This window comes from Taudactylus pleione, unplaced genomic scaffold (assembly GCF_031769625.1).
Source record: "Taudactylus pleione unplaced genomic scaffold, aTauple2 ptg000139l, whole genome shotgun sequence".
NCBI classification, from domain to species: domain Eukaryota; kingdom Metazoa; phylum Chordata; class Amphibia; order Anura; family Myobatrachidae; genus Taudactylus; species Taudactylus pleione.
In genome coordinates, this window is record NW_028284541.1 from 6,234,364 (window position 1) to 6,254,236 (window position 19,873).

Consider the following 19,873-nt stretch of genomic DNA (forward strand, 5'->3'; position numbering starts at 1 on the left):
GAAAATTACATGAACGGACGGAACAGTCACAGTGGAATGCAGCAAAAAGACTTATTTTGTTGGCTGTTACAATATCAACATACAGTATCTTGACTACATAATGTCAGCATGCACTGTATGTCGATTAGAGTACATGTAATAAGGTCGGTCTTATTCTCTGTTTTATCACCGGTCTCGCTTCATTTACTGTTCCAGCTTTCAGTTAGAGGGGTACACTCAGTGGGTCAAGAAGCTGAAAATAAGAGCGGGGTCAATGGGGCAAAGGACTGAGCGGCAAAAGGATGGCATGAACTGGCGGGTGCATATGAAGGCTTTAGTGGTTCTAGAGCTACCTCCTTCCCATCACTCTTCTAAAGTGTGTCTTACTTTGTCCTTTCGGTGTGATGGTGCATGTTTAATGGTATATAACAGTGGTACCCAAACTCTGTCCTGAAGGCACCCTCACAGTCCATGTTTTAAGGATATCCATTCTTCAGCTCAAATGATTTAATTAATACTTTAGGCAGTTTGATTATACTGTCTGTGCACAAGCATGTATATATAAGTAAAAACTGGACTGGTAGGGTGCTTTGAGGGTCGAGTTTGGGAAACTCTGGTATGTAGTATACCTCTTTGAGACTGATGGTCCAGGTGGGACTGGCTCTGGATCCTATTGGGTTTAGTTTGTTTCTTGTAAACTTATCACAGTAGACTTTAGAATTAGAGATGAGCGGGTCCGGTTCTCTGAGAACCGGACCCATCCGAACTTAACGATCCAGGCCGGGATCCGAGTCTGGCTCAGGTTTTCCCGCTTGACTCTGATCCCAAAACGAGACAAAATGGCATCATCCCGCTGCCAGATTCTCGCAAGTTTTGGATTATATATGTCCCTCCCCGCGGTGATCGGTGCCATTTGCTTGCTGAGTTCCGGGCTGTCAGGCTGTGCTTCGTCCAAGCGGGGCTGTGTTGACCAGTACAGGGGTGTGCTGTGCTGGGCTGTGTTGTCCGGTACAGTGGTGTGCTGTGCTGGGCTGTGTTGTCCAGTACAGGGGTGTGCTGTGCTGGGCTGTGTTGTCCAGTACAGGGGTGTGCTGTGCTGGGCTGTGTTGTCCAGTACAGGGGTGTGCTGTGCTTGGCTGTGTTGTCCAGTACAGGGGTGTGCTGTGCTGGGCTGTGTTGTCCAATACAGGGGTGTGCTGTGCTGGGCTGTGTTGTCCGGTACAGTGGTGTGCTGTGCTGGGCTGTGTTGTCCAGTACAGGGGTGTGCTGTGCTGGGCTGGGCTGTGTTGTCCAGTACAGGGGTGTGCTGTGCTGGGCTGCATTGTCCAATACAGGGGTGTGCTGTGCTGGGCTGTGTTGTTCAGTACAGGGGTGTGCTGTGCTGGGCTGTGTTGTTCAGTACAGGGGTGTGCTGTGCTGGGCTGTGTTGTCCAGTACAGGGGTGTGCTGTGCTGGGCTGTGTTGTCCAGTACAGGGGTGTGCTGTGCTGGGCTGTGTTGTCCAGTACAGGGGTGTGCTGTGCTGTATTGTCCAATCCAGGCAGGGTGTGCTGTGCTGTGCTCTGTTCAGGGGGCTGTGTTGCCCATCAAGGGGTTTGTTGTGGTGGTCTGTGTTGTCTAATCCAGACAGGGTGTGCTGTGCTCTGTCCAGGGGGCTGTGTTTTTATCATTGGTTTTCTAATCCAGGGGTGTGCTGTGCTGTCCGTCAAGGGCTGTGCTGTCCAGGGTTGTGCTGTCCATCTAGTGTGCTGTCCGTCCACAGGCTGTAAAAACAAAACAAAAAAGTAACTAAAAGTAAAAAAAAATAAAAAAGATAATAAGTTAAAAAAAAGTACAAATATTTTTTTTTGTGCTGTACTCCACATTGTGACGCTGTATGCTGTACCCCCCAGTGTATCCAAAACACTGTGACGCTGCTGCCCATATTGTTAGTGACGCTGTAGGTTCATCATATTACAGTGTATAATACGTAAAGTATTGTGAGTGATGCTGTCGGTCAGTAATACCGCAGTGTAATATTATTCATAAAAAATATTGTGACACTGTAAGGGATAGTGCAGTGTATTCATAAAAAATATTGTGACACTGTAAGTGGAAACACAGTGTAATAGTCAACACGTATTGTGACACTAAAGCTGCATACACACACAACGATTTAGTAAATGAACGATTTTAGTAAACTATTTTCAGAAATTTTTTCAAGGGAAAAATGAATGAAAATCGTTTACTAAAATGTAATGAACGATTTTTATGAACTACAAATGATTTTTGCATATTCCCTTACTGAAAATCGTTGAGTTGGTCAGTCTGACTGAACTACAAACGTGAACCCCCATGAACTGTAATCGTTCATCGTTTTAACTCAGGAAGTGAATGATTTTTTCAACGATTGAACAATAAATGATATTGTTATCGATAATCATTCAAAAAATTGTTGTGTGTGTATGCACCTTTAGTGGTAACAGTGTTTAATCCATAAAAAATATTGTGACACTGTAGGTCATTGATACCACAGTGTAATATTTAAAATTGGTACAAATTGACATGTGTGCTGTACCCAACTTTATTTGTGTTTGTTGATATGGAGAACGATTAGTTGAGAGGAGAGCAGGAACTACATATTAGTGCTGGAGCTGCTGCCAGTGCCACCAGTCATGACGATTCTAGTCCGTCTACGTCATCTACTAAAGCCGCTGCCCAAGGGCATACAGGGCTTAAGTCGGCATCTAAAATCAAAGAAGCAATCTTTTACATTGGTAAAGAAAAAAACATCAAAGGGAAAGTTAGCTGCAGAAAGACATAAAATTGGCAATATGCCTTTCAACACACAAAGTGGGAAGGAAAGGCTAAGGCCTTGACCTTAATTTATGCCTGGTGGCTCTGCCTCTTATGATGATATAAGCATAAGTGAACATGCTGACATAGAAGTCAAGGATGCTAATGTGGAAGTGCACCAGAATGAGGAGGATATTTGTGTAGCTGACGCTAATAAGGATGATGTTGGTGATGAGGATGTTATTTGTGTAAGTCAGGAACCAGTGGAAGAAACAGTTGTTGCCCATGATAAGGAAAATCCCATTGTCATGTCTGGGCATAAGACCAAAAAAGTCCACTTCTTATGTGTGGAATTATTTATACCCAAATCCAGACAACAGTTGTCAAGCCATCTGTACCTTTTGTAAAGCCAGAGTAAGTAGAGGTAGGCTACCTGTTACATCATCTGCAGCGCATCCATCCAAAAAGTTTTTGTAAAATTCAGAAACTTTGGCTAAAAAAGTAACAACAAGCAGTCCAGCATCAGCTAGCTCCCTTCTCTCTGCTAGATCCAAGCACCTGCCATCTTCACCACCAACACCTTCATCAACAATACCCTCAATCATGAAGCAATTGGTTTGTTTGGGCCCCCAGAAGACAAGCTACCAATGGGCAGCTGACATTGCTGGCAGTTGGGCAGATGTATTAAGCTCTGGAAAGTGACAAAGTGGAGCGTGATAAATGTCCAACCAATCATCTCCTAACTGTCATTTTTCAAACACAGCCTGTGACATGACAGTTAGGAGATGAGCGGCTGGTCATTTATCACTCTCCACTTTATCACTTTCCAGAGCTTAATACATCTACCCTAATGATCTCTATGTGCACAAACTGGCTTTACAGAGGCAAGATGTCACCTTCATCATCATCCAATTCCTCACCCTCATCAGTGTTTACATCACCTTTATACCCAAAATATTAATTAGTCCCCACTGGAATCCATAACAGGTGCCTCTGTAATTTTTGCAACTAATTTAGCGGTTAAGGTATTCCTCGTGGAATTTATAGTTCATTTTGATGAACATCATTTTTTACACATTTTGAGGACATAGCCTCCTACGCCGGTCACTGACAAGGTTCCCGGCTATGCCGAAAACTCTTTCGGAGTACACACTGGAGGGTGGGTAGATCAAGTAAAGCAAAAACAGTTTGTGCAAGGGGCTCCAAATTGCATTTTTTTCCTACTAGTAGTCAAATGGACTGTCTGGCATGCCTATTTGGATGCTATCAATAAAATTGTCCTCAACCATTCTTTGAATGGTGACCATATCAAATGGAGTCACCATAGAGGTCTAATTAATTTAACTGTAGGCAATTCTTTTAGACCCAACCAGATGTCAAAAGTTGGTTGTGTGGACTCTGCATCACCAGTGGGTCTTTTGGGAAAGTTTAGTTTTCTGTGTCAGCCGCACTTGAAGGAGAAACTGAAGGAGGAGCCATCGCTGCATCACTTGCCACTTGAGCTGACAATTTGCTTACCAACAGGTCTTTGCATCTCTTCAGATCCATGTCCGTTGGGAAGAAAGACACAATGTATGACTTAAACCTAGGATCAAGCACAGTCGCCAAAATGTATTGATCCGATTGGAAGGTCCTGACAACCCTTGGTTCCTGGTGAAGCGAATAAAGGACTTGATCTACAGTCTTTGATACTTTGCAGAATCGCTTCATTTCAGCTCCTCCTTCAGTTTCTCAAGTTGCTTTTCCAACAGTCTAATTAGGGGAATTACCTGACTCAAGCAGGCAGTATCTGAACTTACTTCACCAGTGACTTCTTCGATGGGTTTCAGCACGTTGCACAAAACGGAAAGTATTTTCCACTGAGCTTGATTAAGGTGCATTTCCCCTCATCTTTCTATGATATAGTTTGCTGTGTAGCTGTGGATGACTTTTTGCTGTTCCTCTATCCGCTGAAGCATATAAAGGGTGAAGTTCCAACTTGTAACTACCTCTTGCTTCAGATGGTGGCAGGGCAAATTCAACATTTTTTGCAGGTACTGCAATCTTCTATATGCGCCTGCTGAATGGCAAAATATCCAGAATTTTTTGGGCCAGAAAGAGCATCTCCTGCATGCCCCTCTAATTTAAACAAATATTCTGAACCACCAAGTTGATTTTGTGGGTAAAACAAGGGACATATTGTTCACCCATGCTTTCCACTCCTCCCTCATAAATTTGCTTCGGAATCAAAAAATTAAATAAAATTTACTAAGAATCAACCCTTCCTTTCCCTGCCTTTAACTACATACATACTCCATCTCCCTCAGGCCTCTTGATTAATGAAAACATGTGTTTCCTTGCCAAGTTGGGCATTGAACTGCCACGTGTTTGTGCCGTCTACTGGTATGGCATGGCCTCATGGGAAAGGGTCAGGGAAGAGATAGGGGAGGCCAGGAGATGCTGGGGATAAAAGAAGAGGAAGCTACAAGTAACAATAATAATAAACAGGAAAATTGACAGGCCCAAACAGTGCCCCCTGCCCTGCAGTGCCCTGTGCCATGGCACTGGTCGCACTACCCTAGTTATTGCCCTGGCTGCCAGTCTGTCATCCATGGCTGAGGGCCATCGAATCTCCACCATTGATGGCAAAACCATCAACCATCATGTCAAACCATCAATGGTTGCTAACTTTTGATTATCTATGGCCTTCTCTAGTGTTAGGGGTATAAAGGGCCCAATTAATAGCACGTGGCAGTCATGCTGCTGGAGGGTGCATGGTCAGCCAGTATGCAGTAACATTACAGAGTTTCAGGAAACTAATGATATAATTGATGCATGAATATATGCTGAAAAAGTACATTCCATACACAAAGTGTGGAATTTGTTGGCCCGTCATGAACATGATACATTGTTTATACAGGATATGTTTTTCCGTTTGACTTCTGGTGTGTTTTGGAGTGTGTAAGTCTCCTGCAATCATAAATAGACATCCCATGTTCCAGAGCAGTGGTTTGGAATGTGAAAGTATTTTTACTCCTGTGCCTTGTGATAGCTACAACACTCTGCCCATGTGTTACAGGATAAAAGGCGATGACATGAACTCATGTCTCAGGTCATGTGACATTTGGCTCATACTGTACATATCACACATTACTTACTGCCAGTGCAGAAAGCAAGGACGGGAAATCATAGCCCTTTTGTGAACCTTCCTCTTAGGCCCCTGTATAAATGGCTGTAGAACAACAATGCCTGTTAAAGGTGAAGACAAAACCTTGTACTTTGCCCTTTCATTTAACAGAGCAATCATGTCATATTTTCAAAGCTCCCTTGATCTGTATTGTACCAAGTACAAGACGCTCATGGGCAAAGCAATGATTGTCAGCCAGTATGAGCACACGTCCAAGTTGTAGACTTTACTTTTGCCCTTTGATTGGCCGATTTTAATGGCATTGTGTACAGGCTCTGAAGGACCACTAAGCCTTAATGATAAGCATGAAAAAATAATCAAGTAAGATCTATATGTAAAATATTCCACGTCAGCTAAAGTTAGAATCTTTGATTCTGCATGTAAACTATAGAGCACACTGCAAGGTACTGTCAGACATTATTGTTGACGAAGTTTACAAATTCCTATCTCCTTCCAATAAGAGTACTATGGTGGGAACTACTCATCTGGGAAACGCATAATTAGCTCTTTTCCACAGGCTATTGGCACTTGTATATAACCGAGAACTCTACTGAGCTACTCTGTTCTGCTCTCTCCATAGAAAGGCGCCAATCCGACACATAGAGTCTAAATAAAAGCAGGTTGATCAGCAAGGCCACCGATAGGTGGCCCTTTCCAACAGTGGGTCCAATGGAACTAGCTAAAGTCCTAATCGCTTTAGGAATATACACAGTGGTAAAGTGTGTGTGTGTGTGTGGGGGGGGGGGGGGGGTTGATGGAACAGATAACAGCATGGATGCCCAGAGGTAGTGTAGGAATCCCCTCAACACAAACTCCCATTTTTGGGTATATGCCTGACATCCGCTGAGACGCTATGTGGCTGTTGCACATAGCACACGTGTCTTTTTGTGGAGCATTTCTTGTGTGTTTTAGGCAGTTAGAGGCACTGCAGAGTTATACACCTTCCAGTTGCATCTCCATTTCCATAATTATGCTGTAATGGGGCATTCTATGAGGGTGTGTATACAGAATTGCAGGTTTGCACAATTGTGCATACACGTAAATCCGCCTATTTTAAGTTGGCTTTTTTGCAACAATGGGAAGTGCTGGCACAAGTGTACACTGTTGAGGATGACTGGTATCAAACCAAATATGGCGCATTGTCATTGTCTGGTCTTTGTTCTGAATGTCTGATCAGTGCCTACATCAGAAATGATACTGACTTTAAAACATACACTAGATCTTTGGGACAGTTATGCTAACCATGCCTCTTCTTGTTCTACACTTTTCCAATCTACCTTTTACGCCAGGGCTTGATTCACATACACTAACCTATTGGTGTCTTGCTGGATTTACATAATCTATATAATAAAATCGACTGCTGATAAAATTTGTCATGAGGTTGGAATGTAATGACAGTTTGTAAGAACTCTGACCCCTCCCACTTGTATTATGCTGGACATACAATTAACGGGGCGATCCGCCAGATATCAGCTTATCCCCCCGATAATTGCACTGTGTGTGCGGGCATCAGAGGGTAAAATATCGATTGGTCGGGCATGCCAGAGAATCCAGCATGCCCGTCCAATGTTGGCTGCATCGGGCACTGTATGCCCAGCCGCGGACGACTGACAGACATTTCCCCTGTTCCTTCACAGGAAAAGAACGAGGAAATGTCTCCTCCCTGGGGGCGGAGCACAGATATCGGGGCCAATACACTGTGAGAGATCTCACAGTGTATGCCCACGATATCTGCAGGATGACAGCCTGGCAGATAAAATGTCGGTCTGACAGGCATTTTATCTGCCATTGTATACGCAGCATTAGAGATTCACAGGAAATAATTAGGGATGTGCGCCGGACCATTTTTGCCGGATTTGGATTTGGTTCTAATTCGTCGTCCGGCTTTGGATTTGGATTTGGATTTGCCAAACTGCGGTGACTGGCTTTGGATTTGGATTTGGATTTGGATTTTTTTACAAAAATTGACAAAAAAAGCTAAAATCACATAAATTGGTCTTTTTTTTCTTCCTAGAGTATTATTAACCTCAATAACATTAATTTCCAGTCAATTTAGACCATATCACAGCTTATAATATTGTTTTCTACATTATTGGCCAAAGGTTGCAGTGAGCTGACTGGTTACTAAGCGACAAAGCAGCGGCACAACGACACAGACACCACAGTATAAAGCACATCTATGACACATTGCCACACAGCAGTGGCAGAAATGAAAAGTAGTGCACCCACCCAGTGGGGTACGGCCAGCAGAGTCACAGTACTTGTTTACAAAGTGGGCTACGGCCCTAGGAGTCACAGTGCACAATCTTATTAGCATTACACCGCACATAGGGCCTGATTCACATTACACCATAAAGTAGTGTCTCTTATTTATATTACGACACACAGTAGTGCCCCTTTTACACAATGCCCACAGTAGTGACCCTTTTACACAATGCCCACAGTAGCGGTGTCCCTTACACAATGTCCCCCAGCAGTGGTGCCCCCTATGCAGTCCCCTTAGTAGTAGGGTCCACTATGCAGTGCCCCCAGTAGAATGCCCCCCAGTAGTATGCCCCCCATTAGCAGCCCCCCCCAGTAGTATGCCCCCCATTAGCAGGCCCCCCCAGTAGTATGCCCCCCATTAGCATGCCACCCAGTAGTATGCCCCCCCAGTAGTAGGCTCCCCCAGTAGTAGGCTGCCCCAGTAGCAGGCCCCCCCAGTAGTAGGCTGCCCCAGTAGTAGCCCCCCCTGTAGTATGGGCCCCCCCCTGTAGTATGGCCCCCCCTGTAGTAGGCTGCCCCAGTAGCAGCCCCCCCCCAGTAGTAGTAAGCCCCCCCAGTAGTATGGCCCCCCCCAGTAGCAGGCCCCTCAGTAGCATGGCCCCCCCCAGTAGCAGACCCCCCCAGTAGTATAGCCCCCCCAGTAGCAGGCCCCTCTGTAGTATGGCCCCCCCAGTAGTATAGCCCCGCCCAGTAGCAGACCCCCCCAGTAGTATAGCCCCCCCCAGTAGCAGGCCCCTCTGTAGTATGGCCCCCCAATAGTGCAGATCCCCCCCAGTAGTATGGCCCCCCCCAGTAGCAGACCCCCCCCAGTAGTATATCCCCCCCCAGTAGCAGGCCCCCCCAGTAGTATTGCCCCCCCCAGTAGCAGACCCCCCCCAGTAGTGCAGACCCCCCCAGTAGTATAGCCCCCCCCAGTAGCAGGCCCCTCTGTAGTATGGCCCCCCCAGTAGTATAGCCCCCCCAGTAGCAGACCCGCCCAGTAGTGCAGACCCCCCCCCCAGTAGCGCCCCCGGACCTTTGACAAGTAAAAAAATAAAAAAAATAAAACTTACCTGATTCCCCGCTCCCGCGCCGTCCGCTCTGTCACACGCTGAGGAGGGAGCCGGAAGTCGGAGCTCATGTGTGAGCTCCAGCCGGCTCCCTCCGTGCAGCAGCCAATGAGAGTCTGTGACTCTCATTGGCTGCTGTAACAAACACACAGCTGCCGCTGGCGGCTGTGTGTCTGTGTCTGTGTAGGGCAGAGCGCTATCACTGCGCTCTGCCCTACACGCGAGGAGACTTGATGTTGGATTCTCTAGTGAGAATCCGACATCAGGCGGCCGCCGTTCGGCCCCGAACGGGGATCCGAGTCAGGCGGTGAACACCCGAACAGGGTTCGGGTGGACTCGGATCCCCAATGTTCGGAGCGGTTCGGATTCCACAGAATCCGAACCGCTCATCTCTAGAAATAATGAGGGGTTTGTGATTGAGACAGACAGTGGAGTGGGGGGAGGAGGGGAGTTGGATGGTGGGTTGTGGAAGAGAGAGAAGTGGGGGTAATAGAAAGAAAGTGTGGGGGGCAGTGGCATAACTAGGGTATTTGGAGCCCAGGGCAAATTTGAAAAGGGAGAACCCCCCCTCCCCATCGGCACGCGCGGCAAAAAAAATGGGCGTGGTCACTTAAAAATGGGGCGTGTCAACATGACACACCCCTTTATTTTCACACTGAACATTCCTATCCATATGCACCTTAACCCCAGTAGTGCCCCTTATACAGTACCCCCAGTATGCAGTTGTGGTCCCTCTTATGCAGGCCCATAGCAGTGGTCCCCCTTATGCAGCCCCCAATTAGTTCCCCTTATTCAGTGCCCCCGGTAGTGGTCCCCCCAAATGCAGTGGCCCATGTAGTGTTCCCCCTTATGCAGTGCCCCCAGTAGCAGTGCCCACAATGCTGTACCCCTAGTAGTAGTCCCCCCCCTTATGCAGTGCCCTTTATATAGTGCCCGCAGCAGTAGTCTCCCCCCCCATGCAGTTTTCCCAGTAGTGGTCCCCCTTATGCAGGCATCCAGTAGTGATCCCCCCTATCTAGTGCCCCCTGTAGTGGTCCCCCCAGTGCAGTGCCCCTAGCAGTAAGCCCCTTATATAGTGCCCCCAGCAGTAGTCCCCCCCCCACCCCATGCAGTGCCCCCAGTAGTGGTCCCTCTTATGCAGGCCCCTAGTAGTGATTCCCCCTATCCAGTGCCCCCTGTAGTGGTCCTTCCTATTACGCCCCCAGTAGTGGTCCCCCCAGTGCAGTGCCCCTAGTAGTAGGCCCCTTTTATAATGCCCCCATTAGTAGTCCCCTCTCCCGATTAAGTGCTCCCAGTAGAGGTCCTCCCAGTAATGGTGCCCCCAGTAGTAGCCACCCCCCCTCCCCCATTGTGCCCCCACCCCCAGTAGAGGTCCCCCCAGTAGTAGCCACCCCCTCCCCCATTGTGCCCCCAGTAGTGCAGACAGGTTTAAAAAATATATATATATATATCCATTCCAAATATACTTTCCTGAATCCACGCTGCTGCTCTGGACCGCGACACAGCTCCCGCCGCCAGTCCTCCCGGGCTGGCACGCTCAGCATTATGGGAGAGATATCATGATGTCATGACGTCTGTCCCATTACCCACTGCAGGAGCCGGACGGAAGCCCGGCTCTTGCAGTGGGTGCTGCAGCAGTCAATGAGAGTCAGACTCTCATTGGCTGCTGTTTAACACACACATCGCCGCCAGCGCTGGCGGCGATGCGTGTGTTATGCACAGCCTGAGCCCGCCTCCTGGCGGTATTGGGCAAGCGCTCAGGGGGAGGGAACAGGCTCAGCTGTGCAGCACAGGACCGGCGCTGGAAGCCTAGCGCCGGTCCTGTGTAAACGTGTAGCGCTGACCGCGCTCACTACGGTCGGCACTACACTGGCTAACTAGGGCGGGCCGGACCATAGCTGGTGGCGCCCCCCCCCCCCCCGTGCGCCGCTGGTCCCACGGCGCACAGGGCACGCACCCCTCTTGCCCTGCCCTAGTTACGCCACTGGTGGGGGGTAGAGAGATGGAAAAAAGAAAGAAAGAAAATCCAGGCAACACTCGGCATTACAGCTAGTTTAACCATAATCTCCAAAATGCTACCCTCAACATTTTTGTGGTAAACCACTCTGTCACAGGTTCTAGCAGCTTCTCTTACATTTTATTATGTCAAAAACTCTTGTTAAAGTGATTGGTGAAAACAGTGTTGGCTGCTTTGCAAAGAAGGCCTTATTTACTCCAGAATACTTTCTACAGTTTATTCTTTGCTTATCTTAGTCCAGGTCTCTCAGAAGTGACTTGGAATATGTGGACTTGCAAATAATCCTTTCAGAGGTGCTGTCAATGATCAGGATAGAAGCCTTTCATTCATAGCTGTTTGAGAGAGAGCATGATTCATTATAAGTGGTACCTTAGTCCAGAACGTCTTTATAAAACATTTCTATCAGATCTATGTTGTTTCTGATTATGTGAGTTTCTTGGTACTGTTTCTCATGTTTGATGGCTATGACAAGTGGGGTCCACCTTTCCTCAAATTTTAGTCTACATGCTGTCTCATATGGTGGGTGTTATTGTACCACTACATCCTATAATGGTCTTATCCCATGGGGGTCATTCGCAAACACATTATGCAGGATTCTTCTTGAAGGAAGTTGGCTCAGTTATTGACCGCATTTACACTAAGGGGTAGATGTACTAAACTCTGGAAAGTGATACATTGGAAAGTGATAAACTACCAGCCACCCAGCTCCTAACGTTCATGTTACAGGCTGTGTTTGAATGAAATGACAGTTAGGAGCTGATTGGTTGGTAGTTTATCTCTCCAATTTATCACTTTCCAGAGCTTAGTACATCTGCCCCGTAGTGTGATTATAGATGAGGATGGAACGTCCCACATTCTTGGAATTTCAGAGTATTATCGAATATCTCCAGATGGTAGAGGATATCCCCTAAGCTGCCCATCCACTAGGCGATGCAGGGACGACGACACGATTACGACGCCGTCGTCTCCCGCGGGGTGAACTGCATACACTGAACGTTCAGACATTCAGTGTATGCAGATCAATGATCCCCGAACAGGGCAACCTGACGGCGGTCATCAGGTTGACCGTCATGTTCGGGCGATGATTGATGTTAAAAACGACCAGCGGGCGCACACATCGCTGGTCGTTTTTAACCTTTTACTGCCTGATTTGCGGGCGATTAACAAGCGATGGAGCGATAACGACCGTCGTTATCACTCCATCGCTAGGTATAATCGCCTAGTGGATGGGCAGCATTAATCTGCAATGATTTGCTCATATGAGTTTCTGCTAACCTCTTACCATGATACTGAGCATCTTAAGTTTTTAAGAGTTAGGTTAACTTCCCGAAACATTGGTCTGTAATTGTGTACCAGGGAGTGCTGCTGAGGTTCCTATCAGAGGTGCAGATGGAGAATGTTATATAATAATTTGGCTCTATCCCTTCCTATGTACTCTTTGTTTGTTTTTTTTTTTTTGTGTGATATTTCCAATATTTTAGCAGTCTAACGCTAGGGCAGAGGTTCCCAAACTCTGCCATTACAGTCCAGGTTTTAAGGATAGCCCTGCTTGAGCACAGGTGACTTAATTAGTACTGCAGTCAATTTGATTTAACCATCTGGGCTCAAACATGGATTTCCTTAAAACCTGGACTGTAGTGGCGGCGTTTGGGAACCTCTGCACTAGAGGATAAATTTACTAAACACAGCTTTTCAAAGCTGACACATCTTTGGCAGTTTTGAATGCTAGATTTATGGGAGCAATAATAGTAGAAATACAAAACATGCCTGGATTTGTATTCAATATTTTTTCCCTTTTAAATCCAGCATCTGAAACCACCAAAGAAGCGGCAGCTTTGAAGAGCACTTCTTAGTAAATTTACTCCTAGGATTCTATAATTGTAAGGTATTGCTGTAGAATAGATGCATTATTTTGCCGTTATGGCAATGTTTTTCTACCATTTCTGTTCTAGTTATTTTTGCACATGTGATATCTCTACATATATCTACTTATGAACAAAAAAAAATTCTAACAAAAATAAAGAATATTTCTGTAGAGTGCATTGTGGTATGCTAAATTTCTGTGGCATTGTATGAGTAATACTAAGTGTTTTTTTCTTGGAAATAACCCAAGAATATGACAAAAGAGTAATATTAAGATTTGTACACATTCCCAGACTGTTACTGACTTACTGTTACATCTTATGCTGGCCATAGACGCTACAATTATCGGGACTATCCGCCCGATATCGGCGGATCGCCGCGATAATTTTAGCATGTGGGGGGGGCGACCGAGGGTTAAATATTGCTCGGTCGGGCATGCCGGATTGTCCAGCATGCCCGTCCAATGCGATATTTCCCGGTAAACTGTCGGCCGCATCGGGCAGTGTATGCCCAGCGCAGCCGACAGACAGACATTTCCTGTGTTCCTTCCTATGGAAGGAACAGGGAAATGTCTCCTCTCCCGGGGGCGGAGCGCAGATGTCTGCCGAATACACTGTGAGAGAAATCTCACAGTGTATGCCGGCGACTTCTGCGGCTGGCAGCCGGCCAGATAAAATGTCTGTCGGTCTGACAGACATTTTATCTGGTAGTGTATGGCCAGCATAACATGGCTACTGTAAAGTTAGACTCTTGAAAAAGACTAGGTAGAGTATAACCAGTTCTGTCTTGCAACATGCAGGTTAATGTTACATTTATGCTGTAAAACATACATTTTTATTTATTTATTTTTATTGGCAAAAGAGGAATGTTTATAGAGACAAAGAGTTGTGTTGCACATACACTACGTTGTACTTGTACATAACTATAGCACAGAAACTTTGCGTTGTTAAACGTTATAAAAAAAAAATAAAATAGAAAAATGCACCATGCTGGGCAGCCAATCAGAGCAGTATGATTGATGTAGTGGTTAGCATTAAGGCTGTCGAGAGCAGTGACAGGCCTGGGTATTTGGGAGGGGGCGTGGCCAAATCAGGGAGGCGTATCCATACCAGGGACATGCCCTCAGGGGAGGCAGAGTCCCCCCGGACATACTCCCTCCCCTATCATACTCATGATCCTGAGCTGTTATACTTGTGAGCCTCCCCAGCTATTGACCTTACGACATGTCACTGGTCCACACCACCTCCCAAAGAAATGTTTTTTTTCTTTCTAAAAAAAAAAAAAGGAATTATACGGACGCCGCGTGCTGGGAAGAAGGGTGTATTTGTCCCACATAACATGTAGGGATAAAGAGCAGACTGCTGCTGCTCAGTTTCAGCAGCCTCATGGGATACTCTGCAGCCCAGCACTCTGCATTGTGTGCTGGGCTGGTGAGAGAAACTGCTGCCACTGGGCATCAGCAGTCGCCTCCCTCCCCCTGCCCGATGTGTTACTGACACGGGCCCCTCCAACAGGCCCAGGCGCGGGTGAGTAGTACCCGCCCCCCTTCCCATCTCAGTGCCACATAGGTTTCCTACCACGCTCCAAAAACATACTAGTAGATTAATTGGATGCTGACAAATACATTTGCCCTATTATCTATTTGTTTCCATGTGATAGGAAATATAGGGGCATATTCAATTAGAAGCGTAAAGTCCCGTACTTTTCACATGCTGGACTTTTTCGCCAACATCGCTGGTTTTCCATGCGGAAAAGTATCGTGCTCGTCTCCACCTATCCCCGTATTCAATTCCAAATCAACAGAAACGGAGCCTGGCAAATTCGAAACCAGTGAAAAGTACTGTCAGATTTGGGGAAATCACCCTGACACCCCCCAAAAGGCGCACTGACATTGGGGATAACTATAGATACCCCCGACTAGGCCTGCTGAAGGTATTTGGGGTACTTAAATGATCTCATTAGCTGCTATTTAGCGTCTTTTGCATAAGTGGTGAAGAATAGCATTTAGCAGGTTTTTTTTGCAGAAAATAAGTAGTCCCAGCAAATTTGGGGTACCTGAAAATGGGTGCAAGTATATTTTAAAGTTGCTAAAGTGAAGTTTAAAAAACTTGAAAAATCCACCTGCTGCAACCACCTGCAAACTTAACACCTGGGGCATACTTGGGGACCCCCCTGGAGTCTCTTTCGCTAGTTTTTAAGTTTGTCCCCCAACTTTTGGGGTTTTTTTGCCTCCAAAATTAAAGTACTTATTTGGGGTGTTCTAGATTTTTTTTTTTTAACTTTTTTTTTTACAGTTTTCCTTTGGGGGGCTGACCCAAGGGTGCAGGGTGGTTTCCGAAAGTTTGCACCCCAAAACCCCAATTCTGCACTTTTTTCCGACCTAGTTTTATAGGCGAATCTTTTTCGCCTATTCCAATGCATTGACTTTCCGCACCGGCGAAAAGTCCTTGGAATTGAATATGTGGACAAGTTTTCGCCTGGTGAAATGACGTCACCGGCGAAACTTTTTCGCCAAAAACGGCTTATCGTGGCTAATTAAATATGGCCCATAGACTGTAAACTCCACTGGGGCATGGACTGATGTGAATGACTGAAATATTCTCTGTAAAGCGCTGCGGAATATGAAGTATAAAAGCTAGTGAAATATGAGGCACTTCCTGACCAATGAAATTAGGTACAGCTTCCTGATGACATCACTAAAGCATGAAGTACTTTGTGCCTCATACCTCAGGGATGTCACGATTTTCTACTGAATTGTTTGGCTGTGTTCTTATAAATATATTTTTTTAGACATAATGCCTTTCACCAACGTATGTAGTGGACAGGTACATTTTAACCTTTCGAGATCCCTTTCACTGTGGAGCTCGTGTATTTGCTATACAGTTTGAAAAATAGTTTTTAATGAATTAAATGTATAATGTCAATTATTTTAGAACCGTTTCTGTGCTAAATTGTGCTCATCATATTCATGCAGCAAAGACATCAATTCTGTGGGCTGAAACAGTATTTATAGGATTGCAGCCGAAACAGTGACGTCACTGCACCAGACCGCTAGTTTCTTATGACTGGATAGGCTGCATATAGGTCCAGCTCACACAATGTCTGCCTCCATATTGTATGTATACATTTGCCCTTCTCAAGTTTGTTAACAACATATACTGTCACTATGATCAGTGTTCTCCCCAGAAAATGTTTGCAGCCGGGTGGCATCAAGAAGTAGGCGGGTGGGGACCTTTGCAATAATAAAATGCTTTAAATTCTGACCTTATACTGATTTAAAAACTTGAAATAACAATTTTTATATTAATTCTCCTATTCTTAGAGGCCCAAATACTGTCCCCACCTGCAGGCTACACAGAATATATTTTTTATAAAGCTCTACAGATACTGGCCACACTTGCAGGCTCTCTTTAATCAGTTCAGGTGGCTGTTCCCGTCTGAACTTTTATACAGGAGGAGGGATCTTTGCCCTCCAGCCTAACACCACCCCTGCACTGTGATGGACAACTACTGTGGCATTGGGGCGTGGGATAGTTGTCCATCACAGTGCAGGGGAGGTGTCAGGCTGGAGAGCAAAGATCCCTCCTCCTGTATAAAAGTTCCCCTACATACACTCTCCCCTGACCCAATGCCGCGTCCCCTGCCCGGCACCTCCCCCCGCCCCAATGCCGCGTCCCCTGCCCGGCACCTCCCCCCGCCCCAATGCGCCATGTCCCGTCACCTGGAACCTTCACTAACTTGTCCTTATTGCCAGCGGACACGGAGCCTCCAATGTGAAGAACGTGACGTCTGCGTCGCATCCGGCATCCGTGTCTGTGGCAACAAGGACACATTGAGGGTGACCAGGAATGTGGTGCATTGGGGCGGGGGGGGGAGTGCCGAGCGGTAGGCTGTTTCTGCCAGGCGATGCGCCTTCAGAAAACCTGGGGAGAACACTGATGATGGTAAAGTAACATTGCTGTGATTACAAGTTAAAGTAAGAAAATGTAACTTTGCCTACAGTATTAGCCGTTATTTATTATGTCATCTTTTTTTTTTTTTTTTTCAAAAGGACCGGTTATTTTTCGTAATGGAGTTTGTAAATGGGGGAGACTTGATGTTTCATATCCAGAAGTCCCGACGGTTTGATGAAGCCCGCGCCTGCTTCTACAGTGCTGAAATCACTTCTGCCCTCATGTTTCTTCATGAAAAAGGAGTCATTTATAGGTAAGGAGAGACATTCAGTCACTTGAGCTTGCAAACAAATGCCTCATTAAGTTCTGGTAATGTAACCATTGTATGTATTATTTATCATCCCCACTGTACCTGCACTGCAGAATATGTTGTTTTTTTTGTACATAATATATAATCACAATAGCAAATTAAATTTGCTCTTGTAAAAATCTGCAGCCATATTGCTTAGAGCAGGGCCCTCAGCCTTTTTTCCAAGACATCTCTAGGCCGTGGGGGAGATCATTCAATGAGTGGTGAGGTTCTGTGGCCTAATACAATGGTGCGGGTCATCCTGCAGGAAATCTTAGAAGTGAAACCCATAGAAGTGTGTGCAGAAATGAGCTAGGTTTTCCTTCCATAATATTTGGACATGTTTGCGCCTGTTTGTCCTTGTCACTTATGATCGGAGATATTAGCGTTGTTTTTTTAACCGCCACAACCAGCAGAAGAGGAGGAAAGAAATGTAGGAAGAGGGGAGAAATGGAAGGCGAGGGTGGAAAAAGTGTGGTGCAAGTGGACAGTGGCTTGTCGGAGCTCAAGGGAGAAAAGGAGAAGGTATGGGATGAGGGAGCAATGGGAGTCATACACATACAGGGGCGATAGAGTGGCACACATGGTGAGAGAGACACCGTTACACATTCAAAATTTGATAGAGAGAGGCTATAACACAAAGGGTAATGGCTGGGTAGGACTGCGCTCTGCAGTGTGGGCAGATGTGATATGTTAGTGGGCTGAAAGGTGTGCTATATGAGATATGAGTGAGTGGGGGTGCTGCACTTCCTGATCGCAGGCGTACCGGGTCCTGCGTAAAATTGGATAGAGACGGTGGGGTACGGAAGGTGCGCTCGCCCTGTGGGTGCAATGATGATGGGGGAGTGTTGGAATGTGTATGTGGTTGCTAGTGTGTATGGTGTGGATAAGTGGGGGCGGGTGGACCAAGGAATGAGAGAGGCGGACACAGGGTGGGAGTAAACTGTTTTATTGGAGTAGTCACAGTGCTTCTCCTATGTAGTCCCGGGCACAAGGTGGGTGTGGTGGTGGGTGAGAGTGGGGGAGAGACTGGGGAGGTTGGTCGACCCTTTTAGAGGGCTCCTTTCCATGCGGTTCAATTGACCAGCATGTTACCTCTGCTGGACACTATGGTCGACAGTCTTGGACGTCTCAGTGGGTGGGAGGGGGGAGAGGGAATAGATAATTGGTGTGGTGGGTGAGTGTAATCACCTGGCAGCGTCCCGCGTGTGAATCAGAGTCTCGAAGTCTTATACCTACCAGTAGGAGTGGCCTGAACTCGGTAAGGCCGTAGTGGTGTTGCGTTGCTGCAGTTCTTATTGGCTGAGTGGAGGTGCTGTGGTGTTGAAGAGGGATAGCTGTTGTTCACGATGATCTCTTAATGTGCGGCGGTCAGCAACCGGGTGATGCTGGTGGTTGTGGATGCAGCACTGGGGGTAAGCTGCTTGTGGAAACTGCCGCTGGTGCCGGGTCACTGGGGTGGGGGGTCGTTCCCCCTGTGAGAGCCGGGGGTCCGGTGTGAGTCACCCTTCTGGCAGGTAGATGGACTGCCCGGGACAGCAGAACCCCTGCCGAAACGCGTTGGAGACCCCACTACGCCCACACACCATACACACAAGCAACCAAATACACATTCCAACACTCCCAAATCATCATTGCACCCACAGGGCGAGCGCACCTTCTATAACAGAAAGGGGGTTACAGAGACTAACACAGAGGATGTGACAAACATGGGAGCAGTGGACCAGACACTCAGGGTTGGGCAGGGGACGAGAGGGGAAATGGATACATTAAATTCTGCTGGGAGCCCAGGATTCTGTGCAGGAACCTCATTCACCCTGGTGTATTCTACTTGATTGTTTGTAGAGAATGTCAGCAGTATAAAACCTCTGTGCTCATTAACCTGTTCTAACTTTGCCATGTGGAGGAGAAGGTTCAAGGGGAAGTTGAGGAGGGGGTGGGACAGCACAGCCACACACAAGAATGTAGCCTGTGTAAATGGCTGCACACTGCCTCTCTAAGGCTAAAAGACACTGTATGGCCAGCCTACAAACATGCTGGCCTAAATAATTTGATTTGGTACTTGACTACCTGTAGCACCCAGCTCGGAATTCACTGGCTTAGTGAATGGTGCTTCTTAAACAGCCTTCTAGTAATGGTATTTTTTTCTTATAAAAGCCAGTTAAAGAAGCTGTAAAAGTAAAACCACCCACTCAATTTGTTTTTACCTACTACAACTCACAATAAACATACCCAAGTATAGTGAGCTCTTGTCATTCTACACTACACATCTGCATCACAGGAGTCCTGCAATGTAACCATTACCATCCCTGCCCCTGTGCCATGACCCTGGTCCAGAGCCGTAACTCTATTGGTGCCCTGTGCCAGAAAGAGCATTGAGGCCCCCGCTCATTTTTCAAAGGGACAAAATGCACCCAAAAAGGGGAATGGCTTCATGGGGAAGGGCCAGGGAAGAGATAGGAGAGGCCAGGAGATGCTGGGGATGAAATAAGAGGAAGCTACAAGCAAGAATGATAAT

The 19,873-nt window shown here is 46.6% G+C and overlaps 1 protein-coding gene across 1 annotated transcript in view; it reads left to right on the top strand.

The window, feature by feature from the left end:
- PRKCH (protein kinase C eta) overlaps nucleotides 1-19,873 on the top strand; it is a 204,083-nt gene that overhangs the window by 128,645 nt on the left and 55,565 nt on the right. Inside the window, exon 10 of the mRNA XM_088473768.1 lies at nucleotides 17,165-17,319. Coding sequence (XP_088329894.1) covers nucleotides 17,165-17,319 — 155 coding nt within the window. The remainder of the gene's footprint in view (nucleotides 1-17,164; nucleotides 17,320-19,873) is intronic.